We start from the raw sequence: 21370 nt of genomic DNA, 5'->3' as shown, positions 1-21370 counted from the left end.
AAAAAGTAACGAAAATGTTTTTTCTTTGCTCTAAAGGAAAGGTCTGTCATCTTTGTTTGGTTATTTGTGCCTCTTTTGCCAGCCACATGTGTTTTAAAAATTATTTTTATGTACATTATCATAACACTGAAACAATTTAAAAAATAACGAAAAATAGCTAAAAATGCCGATATTAGGATCAATTTCAAGTGATGAACCATTATTTTGACCAGTTAATGAACGATATTTGGATGAATGTACGAACTGTAGATTCCTTAGTATTTAGTATAAAATTAAAATAAATAAATAAATAGCAGAAATAAATAAATAAATAAATAGTTGAAATTATATATATTAGCTATCCAGCACATAACAAGACAGATGGTTTTAATAGAAACTGTATTAATAATAACTGTTTTCAAATTTTATTTTTGTAGCATACATTAATCATTCGTTATTGAATGAATATATTGAAATTATATAACTAATTTTTAAAGAAAATGAAAACATCTTGCCCCGCACGTGACATTAAAAAATTTAAGTATTTTTAAAACACCGAATCGTAAAATTTCAGGATCAAATTAATGTAAAAATTATATGTTACAATATAATTTTACAGAACAAAATTTTTGATGCATCGTAATTTTTACTGTAATAAATAATGTATAATCATTGAATCACACTAATTAATTAAATATCAGTGTAAGAATTACGATGTAAAATTTTACGATAATATAGATTTTACGGATGATGTACCCAGGGTGTTAGAACTTCTTGCTGCAATTTGATCAAGAATTCTTCACTCTGTGAAAAAAGGTCGATTTTTCGAAAGGGTGGTGAAAAGGCCGGTTTACTTTATGGCCACATTTAACATCATATTTTCAAAAACTTCAAAATCTAGTGCGCCTTTTTTCGTACTTCACTCTTCTAAAATAGCTAAAAGCATTTTTTATATGGTAAAACCTGTCTATAACGAAAATGTAGGGACCTAAGTAAAATATTGTTATAGGCAGGTTATCGTTATAGGCAGGTTTGAAATTTAAAAGTATACGTTTAAAACTAATGATAAATTATACTTCTTTTATAGGCTCCAAATGAAAATTTTACTTAGAATTATGAAACAGCTCACAAGAGAAATTTACTTACAATTTTATGAATCTAAACAGAAGTCATTTAGAAAAATAATCGATTAGTTTTGTTTGCTTATTTTTGGAAGCAATTGCCATTTCCATGCACATAGATTTCAGTCCATCTAATGAATTCAAATGAACATCAGTTACGTTTGGTAATGTTGCAACAAAATCTTGCAAAGTGTTAATTAGCAATATCGCATTCTCGGGTGAAATTTGAGTCCTGTTTTGAGAACAGTCAGCTGCTTCTTCCTCGTCACTTTAATCACCCGGGATAACTTCTGCTAAAATCTCTTCATCACTTGCACCACTGAAAACCAGCACATCATTATCCAAATTTAAAAATTCATCTGCGTTAAATAGAAATGATGTATTAGATGATCTTTGGAAATCACTGACAATCGAATTTAAGCCTACCACACATTTTTCTTCTTCATCAGTGATTTCAGTAAGCTCAGTTTCTGCGTTTCCGTTGCTTTTATCCTCAAAGAAAGAAGCTTTCTTCCAACAATTTTGGATGGTGGATTGTGTCAATGAATTCCACCCTCCGGAAATCCAATCACATGCATTTTTTACATCAACTGCATAAGGATTTGGGAGTTTATTATCCAGGTTATAAACAACGTTCTGAACTAATCTTTTTCGATAGTATCCTTTGAAACATTTTATTATTCCCAAATCTAATGGCTGTAGAATCGACGTGCAATTTGGGGGAAAATAAAACAATTTTATATTTTTCAAACTTGGAGGATTGTTGTGAGGAGCGCAGTTGTCAACTAAGAGAGCTATTGTTTTCTTCTTTCTTTTCATCTCCTTATCCACATCAAGCAGCCAGTTGTTAAATATTTCTTCTGTCATTCAGGCTCTTTTGTTTGCCTTGTAGTCAACTAGTAAACTTTACACATTCTTAAAACATCTAGGTTTAGCGTATTTGCCTATAACGAACGGCTTCAGTTTATCGGTTCCAGTACTGTTTGCACAAAGTAGAACAGTTAACCTCTGTTTTGATTTTTTACCGCCTTTACAATTTTCTCCCTTAAATGCCATTGTTTTATCTGGCATGAGCTGATAAAATAAGCCAGTTTCATCAGCATTGTACACGTTTTCTGGAGAATAAGTTTTTTCAATAGTCTCTTTTTCTCGTTGCTTCCAGGATGCAACATCATTGACTGGAGCTGACTTTTCTTCACCTGAGATGGTTTTAAAAACAACATGACGTTCTCGAAATGATGTAATCCACCCATTGCTGGCTTTGAACTCATTGTTGCCTAGCAAAGACGCAAATGTTCTTGCTTTTTCTGCAACCATTGGACCACTAATTGGCACATTTTGTTGTCTCATTTCATGGAACCATCTTAGGGTAGCTTTGTCTACATCCTCATTAACTGCACCTTTGAATCTTTTCCTTTTACCATCAATTTTGCTTCCTTCCACAGCATCTTCGATATCTTTTCTTTTCTTCAAAAAAGTAGCTATTGTTGATTGTGAAATCCCATATTTCTTAGCAGCGTCAACTTGCTTCAATCCTTGATCAATTTCCGATATGATATTTAATTTTTCTTCAAAAGATAATGCTTTACGCCGAGCCATCACTTCAAAATTAAAATTAACTTTATTGCAAGGAAAACATGCCAGTCCGTAGTGAGTAACGATAAGGACTTACTTATGAATGAGAAGATTTGAAAGTGACCATTCTGAAAAAAGAGCTCCCGCTTGCAACTTGTCTCCTTTCCTCAGCTAATGAATGGTGAGGAAAGCAAGACGATTGACCTTCGAAAGCAGGGATATCATTATTGGCCAGAAACTCCACCTCCCCTCCACCTAAGGCGGATGGGCGGACCACACATTGACGAGACATCGATGCGTGTCGCTGCCGCATCGATGTCTCGTCAGTGTGTCACCCGTTTTACTGACGAAGCTCTCTCCCTCCTACAATACCCCTTCACCCATTTCTACAGCTCTAATTTCCCCTAAAAGTGGCTTTTTTCTCAGAAACAACGAAAGAATATTACATACAAAGGAGATAGGAAAAAAAAAAAAACATTTTGTTATCTCACATTTAGGCTCGATGGGGAGTCGTTTTCCAACGGTAGAAAAATCGGAAAAGAACTATCAACTATTAAAAGAGGAAGAATTATCGTTGTAGACAGGTTTAACTGAAAAGTGGTTATCGCTATAAACAGGTTAAAAATACATTGAGTAAATAGGAATTTCACCGGGACCTCGAGGAAATATCGCTATAGACAGGTTTATCGTTATAGACAGTATCGTTATACACAGGTTTCACTATATACATATATAATTTGAAACAATTTTCTTTTTTCATTTATTTTCATATTTGAAGATATATTTTTCCAAAAATTGTCTCAAAACCTAAAATTAGTGATCTAGAAAATTGAACAAATGATAATGATATGTAATGATAAATTAAATATTCGGTAAATTATTGTTTCCGGTCTCTGATAAATCGGTTCATCGTTGAATATTTATACTGACAACTCTAGCTAATACAATGTGTTAATTTGCTGCAAGCTAACTAAAACGTTACGATTTAAATACTTCCAATCAGATGAAATCGTAGCATCATTTAATCATTTTTAAGGTTTCATATTTGTGATAACATGATTCACTGCATTATGACTGTTACAAATTCGTTCAAAGCTTATCTATATTTCGTAAAAAAACAGTGATAAAAAGGACAGTTTTAAAGGGATTTTTCGTTCAAAAAGACCATAAGGGAGATGGAGCTATCTAAAGGAAGAATCTTAAGAGCTCTTTGCAATTATTTTGAATTTACCAAAAAAAAAAAAAACATTTAGTAAGCAAAATTTTGTCCAGCAATAAATAACTAGCCTCATAATAAGCAGTTAATGTTAACAATTCATTAAATTGATGTTTAAATTTAACTTTATTAATAAAATACGCAAACTGAACCTAATTTTAACCTATTAAGTACATTCGAGACAGTAATTTTCGTAACAATTTAATGTTAGACCACATAATTATAAACTTATATTTAAGAATTAAACTGAATTATATCCAACCATTCAAAAAATTTCATTATAGTCTTACTTCCTTATTTCAAAATAATTGTAATATTTATTTCGTAGAAAAAAATATCCATTGAGTGGTTTTCGGCATTTTTTATAAAGTGTTTTTGCAAATAAGTATTAAAATTCAACTGAGATGAAGGGAATATTAATGATGTAAACGAACCACTCTAACACTTGAAAGGTCCTGCCCTACGAATGGTATTAAAATAAAATAAAATTCTACTTCAAATAGTTATTTCGAATTAAAAATAACCTAAAATGTAAAGCATTAAAATAGATGTAAGATTAGTAGTTTTTTTTCAAATTTTTTAATTAAAAAGCTAATTATGTGATATATTAGTGAATAAAACTAAAATACAATTAGAAACAGATAAATATTTATTTTTAACGGAACAAAAGGAAACACTTAAGAGTGAATACAAAAGTTGGCTATTCTGAGATAAGTTTAGCGAATACTTATTCAGCCAATCTCTTGTCTTAATTTATTTGGTTTTATACCACACAAACACTCAAAATTGCTAAATTAATTACGAAATATTGTTTAAAGGTCATATTTTAAATAAATATTTACTTAATAAATGCAATTTTCAATTAAAATCCTTATACTAGATATATAATTGGAGCTGAACAATTCAAGAAACCCGGAAAAGTAATTAATTTATTTATTTTTAAAGAAACAGACAAAAACAAGCATTTAGTTCTAACAACGCAAGGTCGTTTATATACTGCATATATAAGTAAATAAATGTAATTCCTTATAAATAAATGAGTATTTACCTCATATAAGCGCGGTCCACTTCCAGGCTGCCAGTTATATCTTCTGCAACTTATTACCCATTTCTTCTTTCCTTCGAGATTTAATGGAAATCCTTACATTAGAAATCCTTTTTTTTTTGTAAAACTGTTTGCCCAATTCATCACTGTGCAGTTATTTTAAGCATCGAAATGGTCTTCAAGCTCTCACGTTAATGTTAACACCACGTTACTAGGGAGCTGTTTGCTCGATAATGGGGGACAGTTCTGCTCCTGAAGTACAAGTACCCAATTAAAACACATTTTTTTAAAAAAAGACTGTCAAATTTTTTTTTCCAATTTTCTATAGCTATAGACGTCGTTTTGAAATTGAGTAAAATGATTTACAAACTTAACAAGTAAATTGCTAAGTGTGTGAAACAGACTAATTTATTAAGAGGCAGATATAAAAGGTTCCTTTATTAAAAATATAGCTCTTGCAATGCATTTTGTTAAATTGTTCACTAAATTCACCATTATATTATTAACTTAAACATTAAATTGTTTGTTATGTTTTCTTTGAAAAAGACTCTGAATTTTGTTGGTATTTCTGGAAACTGCTGACGAAACAACTCGCAGAAAACAAAATGATACAACCCGATATTACAGGAGAATCCCATAAATTATTTCACTGTTTAAAAATTATAGGTTTTGTAGAGAAAATTCATAAAATAAATTTCCATGCTCTCAATAATCTCTGATACTTATAACACATTCAAAAATCTACAAAATATGCCTAGTTTAGTTTAAGAAAATGCGATTTTGTAACTAAGGGAACAATATATGCAATGAATTGACTTATAAGTTTTTTTTAAAATTGTTTTATGTTTCAGGAATCAGTGAAGAAAACTGATTTTGTTTTTTTAATATTCAAATCAATTTTTGTTTGTATAAAATATTACAACATATCTTTTTCTACGATGAACTGTATTTTTTTCGTATTTCTTGAAGAAATTTGATATAAGTTTTACTGAATTTCTCATTTTAAGATTCTTAGTGAAAATGATAATACATTAGTATAAGTAAGGAATTTAAAAAAAATACTTGTTAATAAATGGTTCATTATTGTATTAAAGAACTTGCAAAGAAATTAGAGTTATTTTTAACGACTGTAACGTTCCAGAAAACAACATGAAGAACAAGTTCAACAGAATAATTGAAGCATTAAAATGATTTGAATTCTTGTCAAACAGGCATTAATATGTTTTTCCACAACTATATAAATGACTCGAAGAAAAGATTTTGAGCATAGATCTTTCATCGGTCTTTAAGACAGTACAATATGATTTCCCAGGTGAGAACTTTGTTCATTGTTTAAAAACATTTGATCCATTTTATACTTTATTTCTATTTCATTAACTTTCAAAAGGTTTCAGTATGAACGTTTTATCATTTTTGATTGTTTTTCGATAGTAATTTCTACTTGCAATGCATTTAAATACCATTTCAATTTAATTAAAAAAATTAAAATTTGATATTTACTTTGTATTGTCATTTTCAAAAAACTTATTTGTCATAAAATTTGTAAACTTTGAACTTTTTCTGAACTTTTATTGTGTGCATGTATTTATTGTGTAAGAAAATTTAAAAATGGCAAAACCACTTCTAGTATAAATGTTTGCATGCTTTAGGTATACGTATATCTACAAATTTAAGATAAAATACATATAAGTGTTCTCAAAATTTTTTTTTTCAAAAATATCAAGGAAGTAATTAGAGAAATTAATGCTCAATTAATATGAGATAGACAGGAGAGAAAAATTTCAGGGCACTTATTATGAGATATTTTTTTAAAAGATGTTCTTCGCTAAGATTCATTTGATGCTAAAAATTTCTTCTATGATAAAAATAGTTAAAATAAGTATAAGATAAAATATTTGGCAAATAGTAACAGATATTTTTGATAAATTTATTCCCTCGCAATATGCCTTTGCAAATAAATATAAATGCAAGATGTATATGTAATATAAGTAGCAAAAGGTAAATATAAGTAATGCTATCTAAATACAAGATGATGTATAATAAATATCGCCCAAAATCATGTACAATACATACTTTATCCAAAATAACACCGCTGTATAAGTACTACGCAAAAAAATTATTTAATATTCCTTAATATAGCATTGCAATTAGGTATAATTTTTCTTTGATTTTTTACAGGTTGTTATCTTATCTGCTATAATTCTTGTTGCTTTTGCACACCCTCCTGTGGTAATATATACATGTTTTTATCAATATTTCACAGTATTTTGTTGAATAAATAACAAAAGCAATAAATAAATTATCTTTGGTATTTTGGTAATAATCTACTTATAGTTCATGTAATTTTGAAAGTTGTATCAATTTAGTTTAGTTTTTCTTTGCGATTATTTTATCTGAAACTTTAAATTAATTATAAAGATATACCTATGCATTTAAACTTTGTTTTTTGAATAATATCAATACTCTAGAATAAAAAATATTTAAAATGAAATCTATTTCATTATATTTTAAAAATATGCTTATTATAATATAATGTCGATGACAGAAAATTTGATTGATGTTAGCAGTTATCATTTTAAATTACTCGTCAGTGAACAAATTTTTCTCTGACATTTTGTTTCATAAAATAAATTAAATATAAATTACTATACTGTTTCATATTGTTATTTATATCAAAAAGGAAAGCACTGAGCTAAATGAAAATTAATATAAACTAATTGAAACTAAATTTTACCGATTCCAATGTAAGCTTCATAGAAATAAAAAATTTAAGTGAAACCAACATTTATCAATTGAAACTTTAGTGAGGAATTTTTCTACGTAATTATCTCATTCTCATCAACAAAACAAATCAAGTATCGTCACGAATGTAGTCGAATATTACTAATTAAGCAAAATAGAAATTATTAAAAATAACTAAAATTAAGATGAAATACGGGGTTATACTTCTTAAATTTTAATGAAATCTGATCTTAATAAGGAATAAATTAAGAACACAACATTTTATGAAAATATAAAAAAAGCAAATGATCATTTATTTCAATTGCTTGAAAATTTTAATAAATTGAATGATTCACGAAAGTTTTGCTCAAATCATGATAAATATTTAACCACCTTACCAATTACTTAAAGATTGAATTTAGAAAATTCTTTGCCTGAAATTTTCGTTATTGATTGCTTTTTGTTTCGCTAAGTTTATCCAAATCTATCAAGTTTTGAGATAATACTTGGGAGATTAACATACTTTTTAAAATGTTATAAAATGCAATTTTGAACAATGCAATTTTGAACAATGCAATTTTTTTATGAAGTTTCAATTAATTTTAATGGATTTGAGCATTTTAATGATTATAATTGCTTTTAGAATACATTTTTTTATATGTTCTAAGAATTTTATGACGTGAAAGTTACACTTATGCGTTTTGTCAGATATAATTATTAGTTTCTAAAACCAATTGCATTTTAACTTTATTTATAGGACCATGGTCATCATGCACCAAAGCCTTACAAGTTTGGTTACAGCATCAAAGACAAACATGGTGAACAACACAGAGAAGAATCCGGAACTGGTGGTCATGTGACAGGAAGTTACGGATTTACAGACGATCGTGGTATCCACAGACAGGTCAACTACGTAGCTGATCACGGTGGCTTCAGAGCTCAAGTAAAGACCAACGAACCAGGAACTGCCAACCAGAATCCCGCTGCCGTTCACATTCACTCATCAGCCCCTGCTCATGGCCATCTCTATGGAGGATATGCTGGATATGGTCATGTTGCTCAAGGACATGGTTATGCTGGAAATGCTGGATTAGGCTACGGGTATGGTGGTTATGGTGGCCTTGGATACAATGGCCTTGGATATAATGGCCTTGGTTATGGTGCAGGATATGGTGGATATTTATTAGCAAGTGCATTATTAGGGACTCTTCCTTATGCCAGATATGGTTATTAAGTCAACAATTTGTGTAAATAAATAGGAAATAAAATTATTATTATTTTTTTTTGTAAAATGGTTGCTCTTTTATGTTTGAGATCTATCTGACACAGTTTATTGTAAACTCTTTTAGAAGTTAAATAACCTTCATAAAATCTTAGAGTAAATTAGAAATGTTATTCATCGGTCTATTAATATCTTATAATATACAAGTATTCCAAGGATAGTTTTTCACATTGCAAAATATTAAAAATTTATGATTTAAATCATCCCTCCTTTTTTAATTTAGAGTTCGAATAAATTTTTGGAAACGAAAATATTTTTTCGAATTTAAATCTTCTACAAAATAATTTTATGATAGGTCTAGCATCTTTTTTGGGTATTTATACCTCTCCTTCCAGCCACATGTGTTTTAAAAATTATGATTATGTACATTATCATAACACTGAAACAATTTGAAAAATAACGAACATTTTTTTTCTTTGCTCTGAAAGAAAGGTCTAGCATCTTTATTTGGTTATTTGTGCCTCTTTCTTCAGTCACATGTGTTTTAAAAATTATGTTTATGTACATTATCATAACACTGAAGCAATCAAAATGTAGAGAAAACAAGGGAAAAATTGAAGAACAATGAAGAAAGGGGAAAAAATAGAAAAATAATAATAAAAATAACAAAAAACTGGAAAAAAAGACAAAAAAATTTAAAAATTCCGGAAAATGAAAGTCCCGAAATATATATATATACTAGCTGACCCGGCAAACGTTGTTTTGCCATATGATTTATTTCTAGAGTATGAAAATATATCTTATTTATTGTAAGTGTGTGCGTATGTGGTATGTGAGTGGCAGTGGCATGGAGCGCTGTGAACGATGACGGAAGGTGAAAATAACAACACACCAAATAATAATTTTTTAAATTTATTGTAACTTTTTTTTATAAATTATATATACAACTAATTCTGAAAATATTAGTAAACAATATTAATCTCTTAGTGCAATGGAGTGTACAATATTTTTTGTCATTCCGTCTTTTGCTAACACAAATAAACTGGATGGTTTACCCACTCGAGAGCATGCCACGTATAATTGTCCGTGTGAAAAACATGGTGTGCTCAAATCTAAGCCACAAACAGACATTGTTTGGCCTTGAGATTTATTAATAGTCATTGCAAATGCCAATCTAATGGGGAATTGAATGCGTTTAAATTGAATTGGCACATCTGTGGGTATAATAGGGATTCGTGGAAGTAATACACTTTCACCCCGGAATTTTCCATTTAAAATAATGACTTCGATAACGTTGTTCATTAATTTTTTAACGACCAATCGCGTGCCGTTGCACAGCTGTGGTGGGTTCAAATTACGAAGCAAAATAACAGGAGATCCAACTTTAAGTACTAAATTATGCGGTGGCATGCCTGGTAAATCCAATGACTTTAAAAACTCTGTTGGAAAATATGCAGCTTCCATAGGATCGCAAACTGCATCAACGGATTTGTATGTCACCATGTTACCTGGCAATAACTGTTGTATTTTCAGATTCAATTCGTTGACGTCCACATTTTTTGCTGCTAAAATCGCCCTTTCTGCAAGCCACTCATGATTAATGTATTGCGTGTGTAAATCGGGAAATATAAGGTTAATGAGAGCATCTTTTGAATCAATGATTGTGCAGAAATCCTCCGGTAATTTTATGCATCCTGTCTCATCCTTGGTAACTTTTCCATCACCGATATCTAGCAATTGTTTTGAGAATGTTTCAGCAGATGGATCCTGAAGCATTTGGACTCGCATATTTACTGTTAGTTGAACTTTTTCAACATTATACCACAGTGGAGATGATTTCAAGCAAGCATTGATCTCATCAGCGTACGTTGAACGCGGAATGACGGGAAGTGTTTGCCTGAAATCACCTGAAAGGAGTAGCAGAGTGCCGCCAAATAATTTGTCATTGTTCTTTATATCTTTCAATGTCCTATTCAACGCCTCAAGCGAATGTTTGTGAGCCATTGTGCATTCATCCCAGATGATAATTTTACAGTGTTTCAACACTGTGGCCATAGACGATTGCTTTTTTATGCTGCACGCTGCGTCCGGGTTGTTTTGAATATTTAGTGGCAGCTTAAATACTGAATGAGCTGTTCTGCCTCCATCCAATAAAGTTGCCGCAATGCCAGATGATGCAACGGCCAACGCGATGCCATTATTTGATCGTATTTCAGCGAGAATTAGCGAAATAATAAATGTTTTGCCAGTTCCACCTGGTGCTTCCAAAAAAAAAAAATCCACCTTGACCTGCCGAAACTGCGAGCATAATGCGGTCATATATGTTCCTTTGTTCCTCATTCATCAGTGGAACATTGCGAGTCACAATAGCTGCCATTTCTACTGTATTGTAATGAAGTTCACGATTCATGTCATTGTTTAAAAAATCAGATGCACTTCGATTTGGCGAAAGCATACCGAAATGACTGAGAGGCAAGTTGGCAATAGTAATGCAAAGATCCTCAATAGCAATCAGTGCTTCATTGTACATAGCATCGCTGAATGCTATCGTTAGATCGTTACAACGTGTGCGATGGTGATACAGTATATCATCAGTCATCGAATCTTTGTGATTATCCCATAAAGTTTCTATTCTGCCCGGGAAACATGTAGTTAATACTATAGCGAATAGTACACGAATTTGCTTAGCAGTACAGTTCAATGCTGCTTCAGCAAGCATACATTCCCACTGGTTGTCATCTTCCAGCAAGCCGAGTGCAAGGCATGCATCTTTATACGTTGGATGCTGATGCCCATCGACTTTACGTATATCGCGAAATGACAATGAGCCGGTGACATTAACCAACAACAGTCGAAGATAAAAGCACTCAGTCTGCCTTGGATTGACTGTAAATACTCTCCCCAAGGCGTTTGATTTGAATAAACCGGGACATGCTTCAACCGGTGTGCCTTGCTTGCGGGGTATCCATTTTTTTGTTTGAGACCATATGAAATAGTGTGGTACTTCTGAGTAAAGTAATGTCCGTGCAAAAGCACCAAAAGCATCAGCACGATTACACAATTCAAAAAATTCGGTGAGTGTAGTTCTTGGTGGATTTATAGCTCTGTCAATCGCTGTCTCGTTCGTGAAATATACGCGCTGACCGTTTTCAAGATGGACGGCTAAATGAATAACGGTTGGATCCCGTTCATGAATTGGGAAACCAAAGATACGCCAAACTGCTTCATTGGAGCTGATGTACCGGCCAATTTGGTACAGCGTTATTTCATCGTTGTTATTCACTGGAGGGGCAGTCACATTGGTATTTTCAACTCGAAATACTGCCATATCACTGCCTTTATTCACATACTTGCAAATATATTTGATGCTCTTCACTGAACTACAAAACTCTACATTAATATGAGCTTGGAATGTTTTGCTCAGTAGAGGTGAATAAGGCACCCCCCAGCGATTGTCAATGTCAATGTCGATGTTGCTGATATTTTTAATAAACGATTGTCCGCCATTATCGGAATTTCTTCGACGATATATTGGATATCCGTCAACATTTGTGATCGTATCGTTAGTGAAATTTTTAGGAAACCCTTTGGTACATTTTCCATTTGCCATACACGGCGATAAACGATTAAAATTGCCGCATGGGCCATGAATCATGTTAACTGTAACAATATCAAACAGCAATTGATCAGTAGACGGATTTGGAATTTCCGCAGAAATTACACTATCGATTTCTTCAGGACGTATTTTGTTGATTAACCAAATCAAAATGTGCGCATGAGGTAATCCCCTCTTTTGCCATTCAACCGAATACATCCAGCAACGTGTAGGACCAAATACTTGTAATTTCGTAATGAAACTTATTAAAGACTTTAACTTTTGTCTGAATACACGTGCTGTAATGTCATGACGATGTATTGCATTTTGGCCGGGAAAAAGCAATGATGTAATCTCTGGCCATTTAGGATTACACGTGAACGTGATAAACAAACACGGTCGTCCGTACTCGAGCACGTAAGCCAGAGCATCCTGGATATATTCTTGCATATGACGTGGACTGCCTATATACCATGATGGTAGAATGACCGAGTTACCAATTTCGGCGGCATCGGCGCTGCTGACAATAACGTCTCGCAAGTGAATGTATTCTTCAGCACGCAGCTGTTGTTGATTATATCGCAAGTATCGTAGTCGTTCACTCTCTATCTTCACGTACATGTCGACCATGAATTGTTGACAAAGCTCACGATATCGTAGAATGATGTTGTCCTGACCGCGTCTATTCATCAACTGATACGCATAATAATCCTTCGCACTAACATTCTTGTTTGTTTCGGCTCCTGTAATAATATATACTAATAAATATAATTATAAATAAATAATAAAAATATAATTATAAATAAATAATAAAAATATAATTATAAATAAATAATAAAAATACAATTATAAATAATTCATGAATAATTATAAATCATTAATAAATATAATTGAAATTAATTAACATTAGTTTAGTTTGATAAATTGAAATTAATTAAGTTCTTTGTTAAATGAGTAATGTTCAAGTCCACAATGAATGAAGTACCTGTTGCGGGATCACGTTGTTTAATATTTACGCAATATCCATCTTGTCCCTTCCAAAAAATTAGCGGATATTGGAGAGCGTCATATGAACGGTGTGTTTCAGCAATGAACTGGAGATTATTATTTCTTCTACGAATCACGATTTGTCGTGCAGTTGTTCGATCGCCAACCATGATTCCAGCAACGTCGTCAACAACAGGTGCATTGAATCTACGAATATGCTCTCTAACAGGTGTTTTATCAGGGCTGATGACAATAGCGTGATGATCACTTTGTAATTTAGGCAAGTGTGATTTGAATATTTTCAATAATTCATTGTGCTCATTCAATAGAGCGTCCAGCTCACCAACGATGCGTTTGGCAAAAAATGAATTGAGGTGATTGTATTCACAACGTGCGTCTACGCGCGCATCTTTGCCGCCCATGAAATAGATTTGCAAAAATTTATGCGCTTCGTTTGGCATTGGCAGCAATGAGCCCACTTTGTGATAAATTTGACCTTTGACTTTAAATGTTGAATTGAATTGTTGACCATATACCGTATTATTTTTAACTATTTCTGTTGCTCCGAATGATGTCATTTGGAAACAGGAATTGAATGTCCGAATTGATTTCAGGAACACATTTGAATCTGGATTCGTGCCAAACAGTAAACCCTTTAATGGTTCAGGTGGTGTATCAATTACATGTAGTTGTACCTTTCCTGATGAGCAACACATCCCGGCTGGCTCATTTTTGAACTTAAGAGCATTGCAATGCAGGCATTCCTTGTCCATAGCACCAATTATGACTTTTGAATGAGCATAATATTCAACATTAGGCTCATACTCGAATGCTAGGCGCAGGAAAGACTGAGAGTTAAAAGATCGATGTGCCTGTTGGCGTTGTTGTTCATTTACTCTTAGTCTGTTAAATGTGAGTCGGCGCGATCGTCTTTGTTCCAATCTTCTTTCTTCATTTCGGTCAGCTCGTGCATCTTCTGATTCTACTTGATGCAATCGTGCCATGCTCTCACGTGCATCAGTATTGTCTTGCTGGATTTGTTCTGCGTTTCTCTCGGCTCTTGCATTCTGCATGAATGTAGCTTGACATGTTTTACGGCCCAAAGAAGCCCCTCTACGTCGTTTTGGCATTGTTTGCTGTTAAAAAAAATTAAATTACTTAATGATGAAAAAAAGTATTATGTATTTATTTATATTTTATTTAAGTTATAATTCTTTTGGAGCGTTTGGATGAGAGTAAACTTTGTGAGCTGCGCTCGCAGAAAACGACAGGATAAAGTTAGCCATAGAATGGAATTAATTAAAAATATATATTTTTACTTAAATAATACCTTTTTGATTGATTTTAATATTTATATTTGATCATTACAGCATTTTTATTATTTTAAATTTTTTTCCATACGCCAAAAAAGTATAACTTCTAACGCATATACATAAGTACACACACACTTTTTTAATTTAACATACTTTTCATGATATTTCTCTTTTGAAATAACAGAGCAGAATTACTCTTAAAATCAATAATTGTATCAATTATTTATAAAATAGGAATGAATAATGACAGCTCTGCAGATTAATAAATTAATAAAAATTTACTTGAGAATAACACTTAAATAGTAAAATGATATTTGTAAACGTATGATGAAAAACAGCATAGTAGTAAAGTGTTTATTTATCTTTTATTACTTAACCTACCTTTCACAATATTTTTCCTTCAGAATAATACAGTAGAAATACTCTTAATATTAATAATTATTATTAATATTTACAGCACTGCAAATTAATAATAATTACACGGAAATGATAATTGTAAACGTCACAACGGCGTTCGATGTACAAACAATAATAATGGCCGAAATTTTTCCGAAAACTGCGTGAGAAGTGAGATACTGCTTATTGCAAACCTGCCAACTTTTAATCCTTTTGAGGATGATTTTACCCTGCGGTAGTTAAGCGGAATTTAAATTATAATTTTAGACAGAAATATTCGCTGTATTTAAATCAAGCTTATGCGTACTTCTACAATAGTATTACATATTAATATATATGCTTAATTTTTTTAAAAATAGTAGTGGATCAAAAAGATAATAAATTAAGTTTATAAATGCAAGGAATATATAGAAAGCATACATTTTGCTACTAATTGAAATAAAGAAATAAAATTCTACCTGGTTGTCGTCTTCCAGCAAGCCGAGTGCAAGCCATGCATCTTTATACGTTGGATGCTGATGTCCATCGACTTTACGTATATCTTGAAATGACAATGAGCCGGTGACATTAACCAACAACATTCGAAGATAAAAGCACTAAGTCTGCCTTGGATTGACTGTAAATGCTCTCCCCAAGGCGTTTGATTTGAATAAACCGGGACAACGGCCTTCATCGGTGTGCCTTGCTTGCGGGAAGTCCATTTCTTTTTGTTTGAGCCCATGTGAAATAGTGTGGTACTTCTGAACAGAGTAATGTCTGTGCAAAGGCATCAAACGCATCCGCACGATTACACAATTCAAAAAAATTCGGTGAGTGTAGTTCTTGGTGGATTTATAGCTCTGTCAATCGCTGTCTCGTTCGTGAAATATACGCGCTGACCGTTTTCAAGATGGACGGCTAAATGACTAACGGTAGGATCATGAATAGGGAATCCAAAGTTGCGACAAACAGCTTCACTGGAGCTGATGTACCGGCCAATTTGGTAGAGCGTTATTTCGTCGTTGTTATTCACTGGAAAAGCGGTCACATTGGTATTTTCAACTCGAAATACTGCCATATCACTGCCTTTATTCACATACTTGCAAATATATTTGATGCTCTTCTTTTAAGGGCGAGCATAAGTATTAGAGTTTAAAGTGAATTGTTGCAACGTGCGTGAATATTACTTTTTGATTTATCAGGTTTCTATGTCTAGTTTGGATTGGAATATGATTAAATAAAGATATATTTAAAATATACGTTAAATCTGTCCAAAAAATGGAAAAAAAATTAGTTATAAACCTATTCTCATACCTACTGAATATACATATAAAATTTCATCAAAATCGATCCAGCCGTTTAGGAGGAGTTTAACCACTAAAACTGTGACAAGAGATTTTTATATATATATATATATATATATATATATATATATATATATATATATATATATATATATATATATATATATATATATATATATATATATATATATATATATATATATATATATATATATATATATATATATATATATATATAACGTCGTTGCCGAGTGGAAGGATTAAAACAGGTCATAGGTCGGGAAGGAGGGTACAAAATTTATTTATTAATTATTAGACAAGAGCAGTCATGAGATTGAGTAAAAGTGCACATGAAAAGTTGCGCTCCTTGGTTATGTGTTAGGGAAAATCTTGCAAAGTAAAATCCGTAAAATGTCTTCATTTAGGGAAAGAGGGAAATCTTAGTAGTTGCAATTGGTTTATGAAATAGATCGAACGTTTCCCACACAAGAGCAAAGGGAAAAATGTCCTGCTCTTAATTAAATGCATACTTGAGCCAAAAATAGATTTAAGAACAGGATGTGGCTTTTAAAAGTGTGAGAAAGTATTTCGTTTAGAATAATTAATTAGGATGAAGTTTTATAACAAAGAAACTAACATAAAAAGATCAATTGAAGCTTTTTATGTTACATCCCCCCTCGCCAATAATGTTTAATTACAATCCAAAATTTTAAAAAATTATCCATTTGCAAAATCTTCCCTATGGTAGAAGTACAAATAAAATAACCAAATTTGTAATGGTAACAATATATAAAAGTAATATAAATTATAAAACATTTACATATGTTCTCATTGTAAAAAATTTAACACAATCAAAAATCTGTAGTAGCATTATCAGCAATTTTAAAATTTTCATTTTCAACAGTTTTTTTTTTTTTTTACTTAACAGTTTTTTCAGTTTCAAAAATCTTTTGTTTAAAAATCACAACACAGCTTTTTCACTATAAGAAGTATTCTTCATAAAAACACAATTTAAGTTAACTCTTCAATCATGATAAAAATTTATAAACATTTGTTAGAAATGTGTAATTTAAAATATAAAACACAAAATACAAAAAACATTTTTCCTGGAAAAATTTCAATCTGAAATTAGATTTGAGTATTGTTTACCTTGTCTGAAAAAAAAAAATGACACAGTGGTTGTTATTCTGAAGTCCAAGATTTCAATATTGTCTTTATTTCACTTTATTTATTATTTACCTTTCATTTTTTGTCACTTTAATAGCAAAATATTTGGAAATTTTTTTTTTCAAAATCACCTGAAGTTAGGAATTAATTAATTTTCTTGGATTTGCACAATTCTGTCAACATAATTTTGACAATGTTACGCACCATTATCATATTTAGTCTCAAGAATATTAGAAAACACAAGATCATTTTCAATTCTGCTATTTGAAATTTTTTTTTTTTTTTATGTCCAAAATTTGCCTTCTGTAAAATCTTTTCTTTTCCTTTTCTCTCTTATTTTTCTTTCTACTTTCTTTTCTTTCTACTTTCTTTATATTTATTTATTTGTACTTTTATTTTCTTTCTTGGTATTTTGATTGCAATTATTAACCCGGATTTCAGGAAAAATGTAAAGACAAATTGCTTTTATAATCAGAAAAGATGATCAGTCTTCTCAGATTTTACATTACAACCCGTTTAACACAATTTATCGCTAATTGAAATCCAAAACAAAGCTTTCAAATTTAATATGGTATTAAGGTAAATCAGTTTTTAAAATTTGACTGACCTAGCTATTTTCCTTATTTTTAATCTGAAGTGCAAGTTTGGTTTATTTGCAAATTACCTTTTATTTCTTTTTTTCATTTATATCTTTCATTCTTTCTTTTTGGACATAATTTTTTTTTTTCCAAAATTTTAGTTCGGACATTTTTTTAAAGTAATTTTTGTGCAGAGATCTTAATTGGTAATTCAATTTGTCACAATTGTTAGGGAATTCAAATATTTTCATTTCTATTTCTTACGTGTTTTTGAAGTGAATTTGGTTACTAAATTTTTCAATTTGTGTTTGATCATTTTCCTATCTGTATGCTGGAATTAAAGTTCAGAAATAAAGAAACGATTTGTTTGTGGAAATTACTGAGCTAGAACAGAGCTTTGAACTAATTACCAACGTTGGACTCAAGCATTAATGTTTGGTTACTCTTCAATTCAAATTCTAACAACAAGTATTTTGTTCATTTTTCTAACTATTTGTATGAGTTATAACATTTCCTAATTTAATTTTTGCCACACCGTAATTGCATTCATATATTAAAAGTGAATCTCAATAATTATTGCAGTTGCATTACGAAAAGAAAAAAAATTTAAATGGCATTTTCATTTAAACCCTAATCACTGTAAAACAAAAACATAATTTCTACTACTCAAAAAATCATAGAAGCTGTAACACATAAAACAATATGAAAATAATTTCTTGAAACACTTTTCAATCAAATAAATCAATTAACTGAAAATAAAAATTTAAGGAAATAAAAATTTCAGTACATACTATCAATATATAAAAAGTAGTTTCACTTTGAAACATCAAATCTGGGAAAAAATTAAAATCATAGTCAATTAAGAAATTGTTTTATGAGAATGTAAAAAACTTTAACTCAAAGGATACGTGAAAAAGTTCGAATTAGTCCGAGATATTTTGAAAACCACAACAGAGATGGGAATGCGTTGAAATTCCGTAAACACAATTCCAAAACCAAAGACGTGAACTGCTAGGGAAAAAATTTGTTTCTTCGTTAAGATGAATCGTAAATTAACACCAATAGTGACGGAGAAATTGAAGCTTATTTTTCTTTTGAATGTCGAGTATTTAAGTAGACCATCGTGGGTGTGAGAACAATTATTCATCGACGATAAGATCCAGCTCAGCACTCAAGAGTGGCAAAATCAACGCTTTCTCAAAGGGATAGTTTCAATAAAACATTTTAATTAACAGGAATTCGATGCAGTTATTCTTTTTAGTCCAAGGAAGGAATTGAAGCTCAGCTTTCTAGTATTCTCAGGAACGTAGACAAAATATGCAGCATAGACATGGAAAACGGATGATCGTTTAGTTCCACTGTGCGTAGGTATAATTTATAATAAACTAAACGTTTGATGATTGAAGAGATTATTTTTTTTTTGATGAAGATACAGGATGAATTAATTATTGCCATAAGTTGAAGAAGAATTTGACTGCTTATTTACCAAATGTCCATTTGAATAAATGATTTGAAGTTATTCCATATTTTTGAAGTACCCTCTTCCGAAGTTGATTTATTTAATTTTAAATGAGAGATATTCCATATCGTTGATGTACCGTACCCCGTTCCCGACCGTTTAATCCTGGCGACTTATAACGTCGTTGCCGAGTGGAAGGATTAAAACAGGTCATAGGTCGGGAAGGAGGGTACAAAATTTATTTATTAATTATTAGACAAGAGCAGTCATGAGATTGAGTAAAAGTGCACATGAAAAGTTGCGCTCCTTGGTTATATGTTAGGGAAAATCTTGCAAAGTAAAATCCGTAAAATGTCTTCATTTAGGGAAAGAGGGAAATCTTAGTAGTTGCAATTGGTTTATGAAATAGATCGAACGTTTCCCACACAAGAGCAAAGGGAAAAATGTCCTGCTCTTAATTAAATGCATACTTGAGCCAAAAATAGATTTAAGAACAGGATGTGGCTTTTAAAAGTGTGAGAAAGTATTTCGTTTAGAATAATTAATTAGGATGAAGTTTTATAACAAAGAAACTAACATAAAAAGATCAATTGAAGCTTTTTATGTTACATATATATATATATATATATATATATATATATATATATATATATATATATATATATATATATATATATATATATATATATATATATATATATATATATATATATATATATATATATATATATAATATTTTTCTGACACTAAGAGATATGACAATCAACCGTTAAAGATTCAAATAAACTGAATTTATAGTAGTTTTTAACAAATTTATTTTTGGAGAGTGGCAACAGTGGGACAAACAATGCTTGTCTGAAATAGTCAGGGCTTACACTGAAATATTTGAATTTCAAGGGCTTTGGTATCAATTTCTCGCTATGAACCTTTATTTTGAAAAGTTAATGAACTACATTTTGATGAAATTACGAACTGAAGATTCCTTAATATTTAGTATAATATGAAAAAAAATTTGTTTCAAAAATAAATAAATAAATAGTAGAAATTATATATATTAGCTATCCAGCACATAACAAGAAATATGGATATTTCTCAATAGAAACTGCATAAATAATAACTGTTTACAAATTTTATTTTTGCAACATATATTTATCATTCATTATTGAATGAATAAATTGAAATTATGTAACTAGTTTTTAATGAGAATGAATACATCTTGCCCCGCTCGTGACATTAAAAAATTTAAATATTTTTAAAACACCGAATTGTAAATCTTCAGGATCAAATTAATGCAAAAATTAAAGGCACTCAGAGTGCCGGCAAACTTTTTACAGTATAATTTTAAAGAACAAAAATTTTGATGCATCGTAATTATTACTGTAATAAATGATGTAAAATCATTGAATCACACTAATTAATTAAATATTAGTGTAAGAATTAGTATGCAAAATTTTACGATAATATGCATTTTACGGATGATATACCCAGGGTGCTAGAGCTTCTTGCTGTAATTTGATTCGGAATTTTTTACTCAGTGAAAAAAGGCCGATTTTTCGGAAGGGTGGTGAAAAGGCCTGTTTATGTTATGGCCATATTTAGCATCTTATTTTCAAAAACTTCAAAATCTAGTGCTCCTTTTTTTCATACTTCATTCTTCCAAAATAGATAAATGCGTTTTTATATGCATATATAATTTGATACAATTGTCTTTTT

General features: G+C 30.8%; 2 protein-coding genes across 5 annotated transcripts in view; one reads left to right on the top strand and one right to left on the bottom strand.

Annotated features, from left to right (window-relative positions):
- The window catches only part of LOC147814401 (uncharacterized), a 129737-nt gene that overhangs the window by 10048 nt on the left and 98319 nt on the right, over positions 1–21370 (bottom strand). The window lies entirely within an intron of this gene.
- LOC147814408 (uncharacterized) lies at positions 6187–8891 on the top strand. Its single transcript, XM_087155169.1, has 3 exons — positions 6187–6248; positions 7115–7165; positions 8415–8891. The coding sequence occupies exons 1-3, from the start codon at positions 6237–6239 to the stop codon at positions 8889–8891; spliced, it is 540 nt and encodes a 179-aa protein (XP_087011295.1). The 5' UTR covers positions 6187–6236.

This window comes from Parasteatoda tepidariorum, chromosome 2, assembly GCF_982258835.1.
Source record: "Parasteatoda tepidariorum strain Cologne lab strain chromosome 2, Ptep-v5.0, whole genome shotgun sequence".
In the NCBI taxonomy this organism is placed as follows: domain Eukaryota; kingdom Metazoa; phylum Arthropoda; class Arachnida; order Araneae; family Theridiidae; genus Parasteatoda; species Parasteatoda tepidariorum.
The sequence above is the reverse complement of the archived record's forward strand: the minus strand, read 5'-3'. Positions and strand labels throughout refer to the sequence as shown.